Raw genomic sequence first — 13,282 nt, forward strand, 5'->3', positions numbered from 1 at the left:
GGCACTTGGGGCGGTTGGGGGCGGGCGGGGGCTGGGGTGCTTAGGTCAGGGGTGGTGGGAAAGGTGGGAAGGGCAGCATCATCGGGAGAGTGAGGAACTGTTACACACAGTAAGCACCTCTGTGCACTAGTGATACCTGTCACTTTCTTCCGCAATGCGGGCTGACCTCCGAACCCTTGGCCCATCGCTCCAGGCATTTCCCCTTCCCAGTAGCACTCAACCACCCTCCGGCTGTGGACATGTCCCCGAAGAAGTGTCCCATCCCATGGGTGGTTGGATGTTGGTTGCTGCGTGTGTAGTGCTGCACAGTGTTCATGCGCAGCGTCAAGGCATCAAAGTGTGACTGGGATGCTAGGCAATGAGCTGCACATGCTACATGGCCTGCCTTAAACCAGCGTCACATACCTCTGTGTGGTGAGCAAGGGTGGGAGCACGGACTGTGTTTTTTTTTTGCTGGGCCCCCTCCTGGGCTGAAGATCCCCAATCCTTCCACCTCCTCCAACTTCACCCAGAGTCTCAGGAGTCTCTCACCTCGGGCACCATTCCATCTACGATGCTCCATCCTCCTATGTTGTTGACCCCCTCCAACAGTGCTCCTTGTTCTCTCTTCTCGTCTCTTCCCTGCTTTGCTCCCCCGTATACCTTCCAAAGAGGAGAATATGTCATTCCACCTCGCTCTTCCCCGACAACCTCCTTCCCACTATCTATTTCGTCAATTAAATTCCAACGCGACAAAGCCCACATTGGGGTGGGCTTGGCACTTGCCCTGATGTCCCCTCCAACTATGCCAGTAGCGGGGCCAACCAGAGCCACCTATGCGGGGGTGGTAACCTCTTCGGCCTCCACTGCTCCCGCAGCCCCGCCACCTTTCCGGTTGCTGACCAAAAAGCTGGGCGTAAAGTGCTGTGCTGACCCCACCGTCACCATAGAGGCGTGCGTTCGTGCAGTGGCCGGGGTCGTCGGCCCCTCGGCCATTGTGGCCACCTCGCGAATGTACGGGAAAGTCATGTTCTTCCTGAGGGCCGAGGGCAGTTCACCTCATCCTTGAAAAGGGGCTCGTGGTGGGCGGGACCTACGTGGTAATGAACCCTCTTGAGGCCACTGCTGAGCGGGTCACAATGTCCAATGTCCTGCCTTGAGCCAATGAACTCCTCCTCCCCCACCTCCAACTACTGGGGAGGTTCGTTCTGAGGTGGCACCGCGCTCCCTCTCGGTCGTTCCGCCCGGTGCCATTTTGCACCCCAGAAGCGTTCCTTTTTACAACACCGAGGGCTGAGACAGCTCCCTGACCTCTGGGTCATTGGGTGATGGTGGAGAAGGAGGCACATCTACTCCTTCTGGCGCCAGGCTTTCATCCGCTTGGCCCGGGTCGATGCATTGGGGGGGATTCGAGGTCTCCCGTCTTGGGGAGACCTTCCACATCTTCTGGTCTGCAGATGAAATGAAATGAAAAAATGAAATGAAAATCGCTTGTCACGAGTAGGCTTCAAATGAAGTTACTGTGAAAAGCCCCTAGTCGCCACGTTCCAGCGCCTGTTCGGGGAGGCTGTTACGGGAATCGAACCGTTCTGCTGGCCTGCTTGGTCTGCTTTCAAAGCCAGCGATTTAGTCCTGTGCTAAACAGCCACTGATGGCATGAAATGCCACGTCTGCAAGCAGGTGGGGCACGTGCGGAAGAACTGCCCCGCTTCCAAAGCCACCACTGACAGTAAGGTGGCTACGAGTGGCACCGCCGGCCCATTCCCCTCCATTAGCATTACTACCCCAACCACACAGGGGATACCGTTCTGGCGCAGACTGGCCAGTCGGCTGCCAGAGTGGAGGAGGCAGGGCATCCACCAGGCCGCAAGGCCTGAAACAAGGCAAGGCAGGGATCGACTCCAAATACCCCCGACCCCAGCACACCAGAACTCAGGCATGGGGGCCACCGCGGACACTCAAGCTCATCCCAGGTCCATTGACGCCTCAGCGTCGGGTACTAGGTCCACCCTCATTTTGCCATGGGTCAGCAAGGGGGGGGATTGGTGGTGATGCTCGTCTCCCAGGCCGACCCAGAAGACGGCAACATCTCGAACCCGGGGGCAAAGTGTTGAAGGAAGGGGGGGATGTTGCGAGAATGGAGTTTTTCTTTGCCGCAGGGCACCCCCGCAAGCGGCGCCACTCCTTGGAGTGGGGGGGGGGGTGCCTCGGGGCTGGGTGCGAGCGAGACCCCCGAGGGCCCGTTTCGCCCGGTGCCATTTTGCACCCCAGAAGCGTTCCTTTTTACAACACCGGAGGGCTGAGACAGCTCCCTGACCTCTGGGACATTGGGTGATGGTGGCGAGGAGCGCCTCCCCTCTCCATCCCAGCCTCCGACGCCAGCAGTCCCATCTCCACCCCAGAGCTTATTCCGGAACTGTTCCCGGGTCAATCCGGTGGCCCGGCATCGCAAGAGGAGGGGGGATCTGAGCCGCCACCTGCCTCTGGCCTGATACAATTAGAGGAGTCTGTGAAGAACCCGTCTGTCGACGATCCGGGGGTGGGATCGAGGCAGACCCAGGGTTGGTTGGTGGGGCCGTGTCGCCCACCATACTCAATGTGGCTGAGGACTCGGTCTCAGACGGCGACTGCCCGGAGGTGGGGGGCACGGGGGGGGGTGATTTTGGGTCCATCAGCAGAGAGATGGTGGACTCCCTCGTGGCCGGCACTGAGTCGGCCCCTCATCTCTTGAGGGGAACTCCGGTATTTTCTGCGTGCAAACCGCAGTCGCCGAAACCGAGTGCAACTAGCCCTCGACCGGTGGTCGACTTGGCACTGCTCATCTGGTCTTCCTGCGCCTACGTTAAAGAGGCGGGGGATGCAGACGCTTCTGAGCAGTGCTAGCAGAAATCTTTCCTCGTCGGGCCCCTGAGGGAACAAAGGGGCCTGCGCTCCTTTGCTGCTACTGAGCACCGAAACGGTGAAGGTAGCACTTTACTAATGACATGGAGGTGACCATAGCCAGCCTCAACATTAACAGCAGCAGGGACGCCCTCCGCAGGTTCCAGAACTTCTTGGTCCTCCAGGACGGGAAGTATGCGCGTGCTTCCTGCAAGAAACCCACACCGCTGCGGGAGACAAAGCCACATGGCTCCTGGAGTTGCGAGGTGGGGGCGTCTACATGTGTCACCAATCCTCACATTTAGGCGGGGTGTCTATCTTGTTGGCCCCCCCCTATTTTCAGCCCAAGATCTTGGGGGTCAAAGAGCCAGTGCCAGGCCGGTTGCTGCACTTGACGGTGCGCGAGAGGGTCGAGAAACTTCACTTTACGCTCTCCAGGCTGGCCAGTAGCAGACAACTTTCTTCCAACAAGTGTCCACTCATTTTGGCACCATCTCCACGGGCGAGTGCATTGTCCTGTGGGGGGATTTTAATTGCACCCTCGGGACAAAGGACCGCCTTGGTACCCAGTGCAGTTTTCGTACAGTAGTGAAGTTAAGGAACCTGGTCGAGATCTTTGACTTAGTGGACGTCTGGCAGATTCTCGATCCTGACTCCAGCGTCTTCACTTTTGTGAGGCCTGGGGTTGGAGCGTCCAGAATCAACCGTCTCTACATTTCAAGAGCGTACCTGCTCCGTGTCCTGATGGCCTCTCTGCAGCAGGTGCCGTGCTCGGACCACCATCTTGTGTGGGCGGGGCTCGTCCTGTCTCACGCTCAGTCACGGTCCGCGTACTGGCATTTTGACAACCTGCTGCTGGAGGACGAGCGGTTCCTGGGCTTGTTTCGTCACTTCTGGATCGGCTGGAGAAGGAAGCGGGGAGGCTTCCCCTCCATGAGGCTATAGGGGACATGAGCAAGACCCACGTGCGTACCTTCTGTCAGGAGTATGCGAGGGGGTCAATAAATAGGCGGTAATCCAGGGTCGAGGAGTTGGAAAAGGAGGTGCTCGACCTGGAGTCACGTCTCGGTCAGCCTGATGAAGACCTGACCCTACGGCTGGTGAACAGAGAGAACGGCGCACTGCAGGACCTGCACTTGTCGGGTCCCGGGCCGCGTATGTGAGGTCACGGATCCAGATCCTTACGGACATGGACCGTGGCTCCCCCTTCTTCAACTTATTTGAAAAAAGGCGCGGGATCCGTCAGCAGCTCCTTACGCTGCTGGCCGACAACGGGTCCCTCGTCTAGGATCCGGAGGAGGTTGGGGCCCAAATCCGAAGCTTCTACAGCACTCACTTCTCTCCAGATCCATCCAGCGAGGATGGTTGCAGGGTTTTGTGGGAGGACCTGCCTGAGGTCGGCCTGGAGGGGGCCGATAGGCTTGATACCCCTATAAGCCTGGGGGAGCTTGCTGGCGCCCTCGACAGCCTGTCCAGGGACAAAACCCCAGGGCTGGATGGGCTGACCGTAGAGTTCTTCAGGGAATTCTGGGATGTCCTGGAGAGCAGCTATGCAGGGGTCCTGGGGGAAAGTATCGCAACCGGGGAGATGCCCCTCTCATGGCGCAGAGCCACCATCACCTTGCTGCCAAAGAGGGGAGATCTCCGTCACCTCACAAACTGGGGTCCGGTCTCCCGCCTCAGCACAGATTACAAGATTTTCACCAAGGCAATGAGTTTGCGCCTTGGCACCGGGCTGGACCACATGATCCACCCTGACCAGTCCTACACGATCCCAGGCCGCACAATCCATGACAACATTCATCTGGTCCGGGACCTGGTCCATCATTCCCAGAGGGCAGGTATGTCAAGCGCCTTTCTGTCCCTTGATCAGGAGAAGGCCTTCGACAGGGTGGATCACGAATATTTATTCAGGACTCTGCAAGCATTCGGGTTCGGGACGTAATATGTCACCCGGATCCAACTTCTGTACATTGCCGCATAGTGTCTCGTTAAGGTTAACAGGTCCCCAACGGCGCCACTTCGCTTTGAGAGAGGAGTGCGTCAGGGCTGCCCTTTGTCTAGCCAACTTTATTCTATTGGCGTGGAGCCTTTCTTGCGCCTCCTGTGGAGGAGACTGTTGGGACTGCTTCTGCGTGGGCCGGGCATTGGGGTGGTCCTTTCGGCTTAAGCTGTGATGCACTATCAATTGCACGAAAGACTCGGATTGGTACAACAGAGGCTTTATTACAGTCAGATGCGTGGCCTCCTACTACAGCTGGCGGATCACCACAAGCTGATGACATGCTTCTCATGTTCACTGACCCTGCTGACCTGCGGAGGATGCGAGAGTGCCAGGCTATGTACTCCGACGCGTCCTCTTGTAGAAGTCAGGTATTTTAAATACACTTAATATAGGTAAGAAACCTGTTTAAAGCATAAATATTAAATCCCAGTTTTAAAATGAAAGAAACATACAATTTCCAAACTCAGACATGAGTTTGGAAACCACAGAGTGACTGATAAAAACATCACATTTTTCCAAGGGCATGGGCTAAATCCCATGGGCTGTAAGGTGGAAGCATTAAAGGCTCCATTGTTCTGATTTCAGGCCACTTGTGATAACAGCCTGAACCACATTCCATAACGTATGCAAGCCGAAACATTTTAGACTGTGTCAAAAAACAGTTTCAATTATATTTTCGAAATTATAGTATGATGAGATGACATAACGTCTCAATTGTTGCAGATAAGCAACAATTGGAAGTGGCGTTGCATCGTGAGGATGGACGGCTTGTTATCAAATCAAATGTGTTTTGAATATAGCTTAAACCAATTAGGATTATATTGGGGTGTGATCGGATCGCTTAAGACAGATATGAAATAGTATATCCATGGATGATTTGGCCACCATTTTAGACAGAAAGAAAGAAAGACAGAAAGAGACAGAGACAGAAAGAGACAGAGAGAAAGAGACAGGAAAGAGACAAAGAGAAGAAAGACAGAAAGAGAGACAGAGAGAAAGTAAAGGAAGAGAATTAGAAAAGAGTTCTGTATTCCTATTTCATTTTCATACTTTGACTTCAGCCTTTGACTTTTAAAGTTGTGTTCAGGCTATTGTCTCAGAAGATAATTCCTGTGATTCTTTGAAGAAAATCAAATTGTCTACAAACTACCTTTTAAATGAAATTCAAGTTGTAACCAATGAACTTCAAATAAAACAATTCTTATTTGCACCTGACAAGTTTTTAAACTTGAATTTCTACTGAGTTTCAACAATGTCTCAAGAACAACCGGTAAATTGAATAAAACTTCACAGGGGCCTCACGGTAGCATGGTGGTTAGCATCAATGCTTCACAGCTCCAGGGTCCCAGGTTCGATTCCCGGCTGGGTCACTGTCTGTGTGGAGTCTGCACGTCCTCCCCGTGTGTGCGTGGGTTTCCTCCGGGTGCTCCGGTTTCCTCCCACAGTCCAAAGATGTGCGGGTTAGGTGGATTGGCCATGCTAAATTGCCCGTAGTGTAAGGTTAATGGGGGGATTGTTGGGTTACGGGTATACGGGTTCCGTGGGTTTAAGTGGGGTGATCATTGCTCGGCACAACATCGAGGGCCAAAGGGCCTGTTCTGTGCTGTACTGTTCTATGTTCTATGTTCTATATAATCCAAAGATACTACACCTCTGCTAGGATCAACTGGCCCAAATGTTCCGGACGCCTGGTCGGTCCGTGGCAAACGAACCCCCTCCCAGAGGAGCTCATGCCTTTCACCTGGAGCAGGACCAGCCTCGTCTATTTGGGAGTCCATCATTGCAATGCTGAGGAATCCTGACCGGCTAACTAGCAGGAGCTGGAGACCAAGGTCACCACTCACTTGAGACACTGGACAGGACTTCTCAGAGTGCTGTCTTACAGGGGTCGAGTTCTCGTCATAAACCAGCTGATAGCCTCCATGTTGTGGTACCGGCAGGTCAATTTGACCCCTCCCCCTGACTTTGTCAAAAAGAGAATGTGGTAGAGTTCTTCTGGGACAAGAGACTGCACTGGGTCGCTGTTGAGGTTCTGAGTCTCCCACTTAGGGAAGGCGGCCAGGCACTGGTGTGCCTTCACACCCAGGTGGCGACCTTCTTCCTTCAGACCCTGCAACGATACCTTTACGTTGAGCCCCCTCCACGATGGTGTGCCCTGGCGGCGAATTTCTTCCGCCAGGTGCACGGCCTGAAGTGTGACGTGCAGCTCCTGTTCATAGATTTTCAGGGTCTTTGTTACCCTTTGCAGGCGCTGCACATCTTTTACCAGGACCGGCTCAAAGTCTGGAACATGGTCGCCTCGCACTGCAGCTCCCCCCGTCAGGAGTGGTGGTTGTCATCAAGGGGCCACTGCTCAGGAATCCGCACCTCCACCAATACCATTTCAAGAGGCTGGCGGAGGAGCGAGCTGTGGCTGCCGGGGTGACCAGGATCGGGGACGTGCTGGGTGGCGGAGGAGTGGGCTGGATGGCACCGCATGAGTTAGCACAACGTGCAGCGGTGGACGTCCGGCTCGCAGCCAATGCCATTCGAGACCTCAAAACGGTCGTGCTCAGAATCGATGGCACTCGTGGTTTGGAGGACGCGCAGGTGTGTGGTGGTATCCCTGCCCTGATGGAATTCCACATTGGTCCCAGGACCCGAAACCTCCCTCGGGGGCTGGTGCCCCACAATCCTAGCCGCCTCGCGGAAATACCCTCTGTGCCTTTTTGCACTGCGCGGAGGGGTTTCCTGTACAGGCTGCTGCTGCACACCCTTCAGCTCCTTACCCTCGCCCGTCGTCCGGACACGCCATGGCGTGCCTTGTTGCCGTCCGGCGGCGGAGGTTCCCCTATGGAGGAGTCCTCCCCCTCAATCTTGGGAACCTGGGGTGGAGAGTGTTGCATGTAGCAGAGCCGTAAAATCATCGATTGCACTGGTTCACGGACTCCCAAGAAGCCTGCTATTTTTGCGGCCTTGTGGCGTCCGTGGACCATGTCGATCTTACATGTTTTAGGCTGCACTCCCTTTTTAGTTTTCCAACAAATCTTTTGCTGGAGTTTTGTTTGCACGTCAGCCCCACGCTCCTCATCTACGGGCACCCGGTGCCGAGGGGTAGGGAAGGCGGAGGACCTCCTTGTGAACCTGCTCCTCGGCAAAGCGCGCCATTCATAGGTCCAGGCAACGGGCAACCGAGGGGGTCGTCCGGCCAAACGGTCTGCCCCTCTTCCGCGGCTACATTCGCGGCCGGGTGTCCCTGGAAAGGGAGCATGCGGTGTCCACGGGCACCATCGAGGCCTTTTGTGCCCGGTGGGCACCGCAGGGGTTGGTGTGCTTTATTGACCCCTTTAACTGCAATCTTATTTGATGTTTTTTAAGTTTCCGTTGATCTTTGTTATGTTCGGGCAGTGCGCCTAACAGGAGCGACCCTTTTTTTGCTTTGTCCCTCAGTTTGTTTTCCTTTCTTCTGTTTTGTTGGTGGACATCAAAAGAGTGGCCAATCCACCTTCCCTGCACACCATTGGGTTGTGGGGGTGAAACCCACGCAGACATGGGGAGAATGTGCTAACTCTACAAGGACAGTGACCCAGCACCGGGATTGGAACCCGGGTCCTCAGTCCCAGTGCTAACCACTGCGCCACATGACAGCCCTAAATTCTACTCTAATCACGGACTTTAGCGCCTCCCAGATCATGGAAGGTGAGACCTACCCATTTTGGTTGTTTTTCGTGTACTCCACTATGACCTGTGATACGCTCTGATTGAAAGCAATGTTGGCTCGTAAGATAGTGTCCAACCTCCAAGCGGGGCGTTGGATCCTGCCCGTCTCCAAACTCACATAATAATAATAATAGCTTATTGTCACAAGTAGGCTTCAATGAAGTTACTGTGAAAAGCCTCTAGTTGCCACATTCCAGCGCCTGTTCAGGTGGCTGGAACAGGAATTGAACCGGCGCTGCAGGTCTTGGTCTGCATTATAAGCCAGCTGCCTTAGCCCACTGTGCTAAATGTGGAGCATGGTCGGAAATTATGACTGTGGAGTATTCCACTTTGACCAGCCCTGGAAGCACCGATTTCCGCACCACAAGGATCCTGGTGTATACATTGTGCACTGGGAAGAAAAAGGAGAACTCTTTCACCCCTGGCTGGGTCCCAATGATCAGTCGGTGCGTCGCTACGTCGGGGATTTACGCCATGGCCTTTTTAATGAATTTTGTGTCGTCCCAGTTGGGAGCGTACACGGTAACAAGTGCTATCGGTCCCCCGTCCAAGGCGCCGCTGACCATGATGTACCGTTCCCCTGGGTCCATAACCCTCTTCGCCGGCTTAAACATTGTCCCCTTATTGATCAGTATTGCCAACCCCCTGGCCCTCGTCCCGTAACAGGAATGCTCGCTCTATCCCACCCTGCCCTTCCTTACTCGCAGTCGGTCTTGCTCTCTCAGGTGTGTCTCTTGGAAGAAGATTGTGGGTGAAGACTCTGGATCTTTTCACTGGCCGTTGAAACCCCTAATGTTCCAGTGACTATTTTGGTGGGGGAATTTGTCTCCCCGCGCCTGCGGGATTAACCATATTTACCTGGTGGACACGCCCCTGCACTACGGGGTTTCCATTTGTTAGGTGGCCTTCCAAGATGGCCGCTGTCACTGCTCTCCCCATACGGTCCGGTCCCTGCGCTCCGGGGTTTCCCTTTGTCCAGGCGGCACCCAACATGGCCACCAACAGTGCGTCCGCCATGTGGGTAGGCCCCTGTACTCAGGGGTCTCCCCAGAGACTGCACTGGGTGATTCATTGTAGTGCTACCTTGTTCCAGGCTCCTGGTTTTGGCCCTTTGTAACCATCTTGCCGTTCTCGCTCTGGTCCTATTTTTACACCTCCCTATGTCCCCCTCACACTCCCGTCCCCCCCCTTATCCACCCTTTCCCATGCACCTCCCCCCCCCCCTTTCCCCAGCTCTTATCCCCCTTTGCTCCCCCGTCCCCTTTGCATGTCCCCCACCCCTTGCCTGGCACTGTCCCCCCCCCCCCCACCCCCCCCCCCTTGCCTGGCACTGTTCTCCCCCCCCCCCCTTGCCTGGCACTGTCCCCCCCCCCCCCCCCTGCCGCCAGGGGTCTGCCGCGGCCTTTCTCTGTTGCATACTTCCAGCGTTAGCTTTCCCGCTAGTGCAGTGACCCTCTCCGGGAATTAGTCTTCTTTCTCCGTCACCCACTCTCTGTAGTTCCTACCCATGCTTTCTCATCTTACTCTGCACTCCTTTCGCTTGCGACTCTGCTTTCCCTCCTGCACTGCCCTTGCTCTCTCTAACGAGGTCACGATCACCCGCGCGAAGTGGTCCCTTGGGTGGTGGCTTTTCTGCTTGTCACTCAGTGTGTGTTTTGGGGGTGCTTCGTGTCCCCCCTGCTCGTCGCCGTGTTATTGTTCCTTGCCAAGGGCCCCTTATCGCTTTCCCTGCTGTCGCTGTTCCAGCCCGCATTCCACGACAAACTTGTCTGCCTCGGCAGGGGTTGTAAAGAAGTGTTCCTTGCCTTGGTTTGTGACCCAAAGCTTCGCTGTACAGCATACCGAAGCGTATGCCGTTCTTGTAGAGGGCTACTTTTGTCCTGTTGAATTCTGTCATCACCTGGCCAGGTCAGCCCCAATGATTTGATATATATTTATCTATTCTATGTCCTTCCCAGCTACAATTCTTTGACTGCCTGGCCCAGCGCAGGATTCTTTCTCTGTCCTGGTACCGGTGCAGTTTGGCTATTACTGCCCTCGGCTGTTCCCCAGCTTTGGGTTTCAGGCGCAGAGACCGTGCCCTGTCTATTTATGGTGGGTTGGAGAAAGTTTCTCTTCCCACCAGGTTGCCCAGCATCTCGGCCACATAGACTGTGGGGTCCCTGCCTTCGATTCCAGGAGTTTGGAGTCTGAAATACTACCTTTATTTCACTCCAATTAAAGAACTATCATAAATAAAACAACAATTTGCATATATACAGTCCCTGTAAACAAAATTTGACACCAAGTCATGTAAGGAAATACTAGGAGAGATGGCTCAAAGTTTGGTCAAAGAGATTGATTTAAGGAGGGTCGTAAGGAAGGAGAAAAAGCTGGAGCGGCGCAGTGGTTTAGGGAGATAATTCTGGAGCATCAGGCAGTTAAAATTATCTATACATGAGGCAAGAATTGGAGGAGTGTAAAGATCTCCAAGGGTTAGACAGCTGGAAAATGTTGCTGAGACAATGGTGATGCCATACAGTGTTTTGAAAATGAATAAAAATTATGGAAACTATTCCATATACTTGTTCAATGGTTATTACAAATGATTAAAACTATTTGGTTTGTTTGCGTTATTTGACTGAGTCCTCATATTATATTCAAAACATCTCTGTATATCTGTTCTCAATTAAAAATATTAACTTAACTAGTCATAAGATGCACACTCACATTTAAATATAATTTCCAATCTTGAATTTTCAGCCTGTTTGCGAAGTTCTTCAAAAGCCATTATAATTCTCTAGTTACCAAACAGAAAAATGTAAATATACAACAGAATGGAACTCTTAAAATTTAGATGACGGCACAGTAAATAACTACAACAGAAAGCAGTAAATAATTTGTTATGCCTCTATCTATATAAACAGAGCTTCATAGCTCAAAAGTGTCTGTCATACAGCTGGCATTTACTTTAAGCATAAAATAATGACAGCTTTAAAAATCAATGCGGGGTTCTCCTTTGGCGGGATCCTGCGTTTTGCCAGCAGCGATTCGCCGGCAGTGCACCCACCGGGTTTCCCAACGGCATGGGATGGACACAATGGGAAAGCCGATTGGTCGGCTGCCGGAACGAAGGATCCTGCTGTCGGCGGGGTCACGCCGAACACACCGCGCTGGGAGACCCCTCCCCCGCCATATTTATAAAGCTCAAAGTAATCAGAAATCTCTTTTACGTGTCATTAATATTGATATGGGGAAGTTTACTAACCAAACAATTAAATATCAACTCAGAGACAACTATGAAGGCAATTTTAATCTAACCCGCCCAACAAAATCTGACGGCATCAGGTCAGCTGTCCACCCATTTTGCACATCAGCCGAAATTCTCCAGTCACGTTGCACCGGAAAAGCAGCTCGCCGCGGTGCAGTGTGGATGGTGAAAGCCGGGAGACCATATTCCTGGGATCCAACCAGCTCACAACGCCTTGCGAGATGCAACGCATGTTGCTAGGAGAATCCCGCCCACAATGGGAGGGATCAGTTTTTTTACACATCTGCATATTCGAGCTAGACCGTAATCCTTACTCTAATGTACAGATTCTTGAGGTACCTGAGACTTTGGGATTCAAACCCTTCGCCTCGGGGAGCTTGGGCAAGTGCTGTTTGGTCCGGAACGGTCCTCGTGGGGGTCTCCAAGGGGATCAGAGGCCGCCAGCTGCATGCCCTTTGGGCAGGATGGTACTGTTTGTGCCACCTGGATATCCTGGAAGCACCAGTCTAGCACCTTCCCAGTTCAACCTGGGTGCCGACCTGGCACTGCCAAGGAGCCCAGATGGCAGTGTCAAGATGCCAAGCTGTCATTCTTTGTGTGTGCGTGTATGGGCCAATTATGCACATCGTGGGGGAGCGAGGTCACTTCCACGCTGAGTTCAGGCTGGGGGGAGGTCAGGGATTTGTTTTTTTGAGGGTCTCAGATATAACGGAGGCCACTGTGGAATATCCGAGGGGGAAAAGTGATCTGGGCGGATCCCACACCAAGGCCAAAATAGTGTCCCATTTGACAGTGGGGTCGTTCTCTGCGCTATAGATGCTGAGAAAGTCCCTGTCCTAGGCGCCAAAAAAGTGACTCTGTTTTTGGGCATTAAATCGGGACCATGATTTCTGTTATTTAAAACTGGCCAAATGCTGTTTGATTATTGGAGAAACAAATGTGCATTAGGGAAATGTTGAAGAAATTATAAGTCAGCACTTCCGAGTTTTCGCCAAAGGTCCTTTAATTAAACACAAGGTTCGAGGGGAGTTGGCGAGACCACAGTCAATCCAATTGTCTCCGCTTTACAGAGGTAAAGACAGCCAATTTATATGATACAGTAAGCAATATCTAGGACAGAAAGCATTTCAGGGGCTGTTTAGCACAGGGCTAAATCGCTGGCTTTGAAAGCAGACCAAGCAGGCCAGCAGCACGGTTCGATTCCCGTAACAGCCTCCCCGAACAGGCGCCGGAATGTGGCGACTAGGGGCTTTTCACAGTAACTTCATTTGAAGCCTACTCGTGACAATAAGCGATTTTCAATTCATTTTCATTTTCTTTAGATTGGCAAGAGACAGAAAAATGAGCAGGCAGGAGTTAGATTTTAATAACAGGCCTTGGGTTCCTTGCCTAAGAAAAATAACAACTGTATGCTGTCAGCAAAACAATGTGCAGCTGTACACTTGTTTACATTGTATGACCTGACTATT

General features: G+C 53.0%; 1 protein-coding gene across 5 annotated transcripts in view; it reads right to left on the reverse strand.

Moving 5' to 3' along the window:
• sycp1 (synaptonemal complex protein 1) overlaps positions 1-13,282 on the reverse strand; it is a 741,816-nt gene that overhangs the window by 652,751 nt on the left and 75,783 nt on the right. For all 5 annotated transcript variants that reach the window (XM_038820847.1, XM_038820848.1, XM_038820846.1 and 2 more), the window contains exon 7: positions 11,273-11,342. In XM_038820847.1, coding sequence (XP_038676775.1) covers positions 11,273-11,342 — 70 coding nt within the window. The remainder of the gene's footprint in view (positions 1-11,272; positions 11,343-13,282) is intronic.

This window comes from Scyliorhinus canicula, chromosome 15 (genome assembly GCF_902713615.1).
Source record: "Scyliorhinus canicula chromosome 15, sScyCan1.1, whole genome shotgun sequence".
NCBI lineage: Eukaryota > Metazoa > Chordata > Chondrichthyes > Carcharhiniformes > Scyliorhinidae > Scyliorhinus > Scyliorhinus canicula.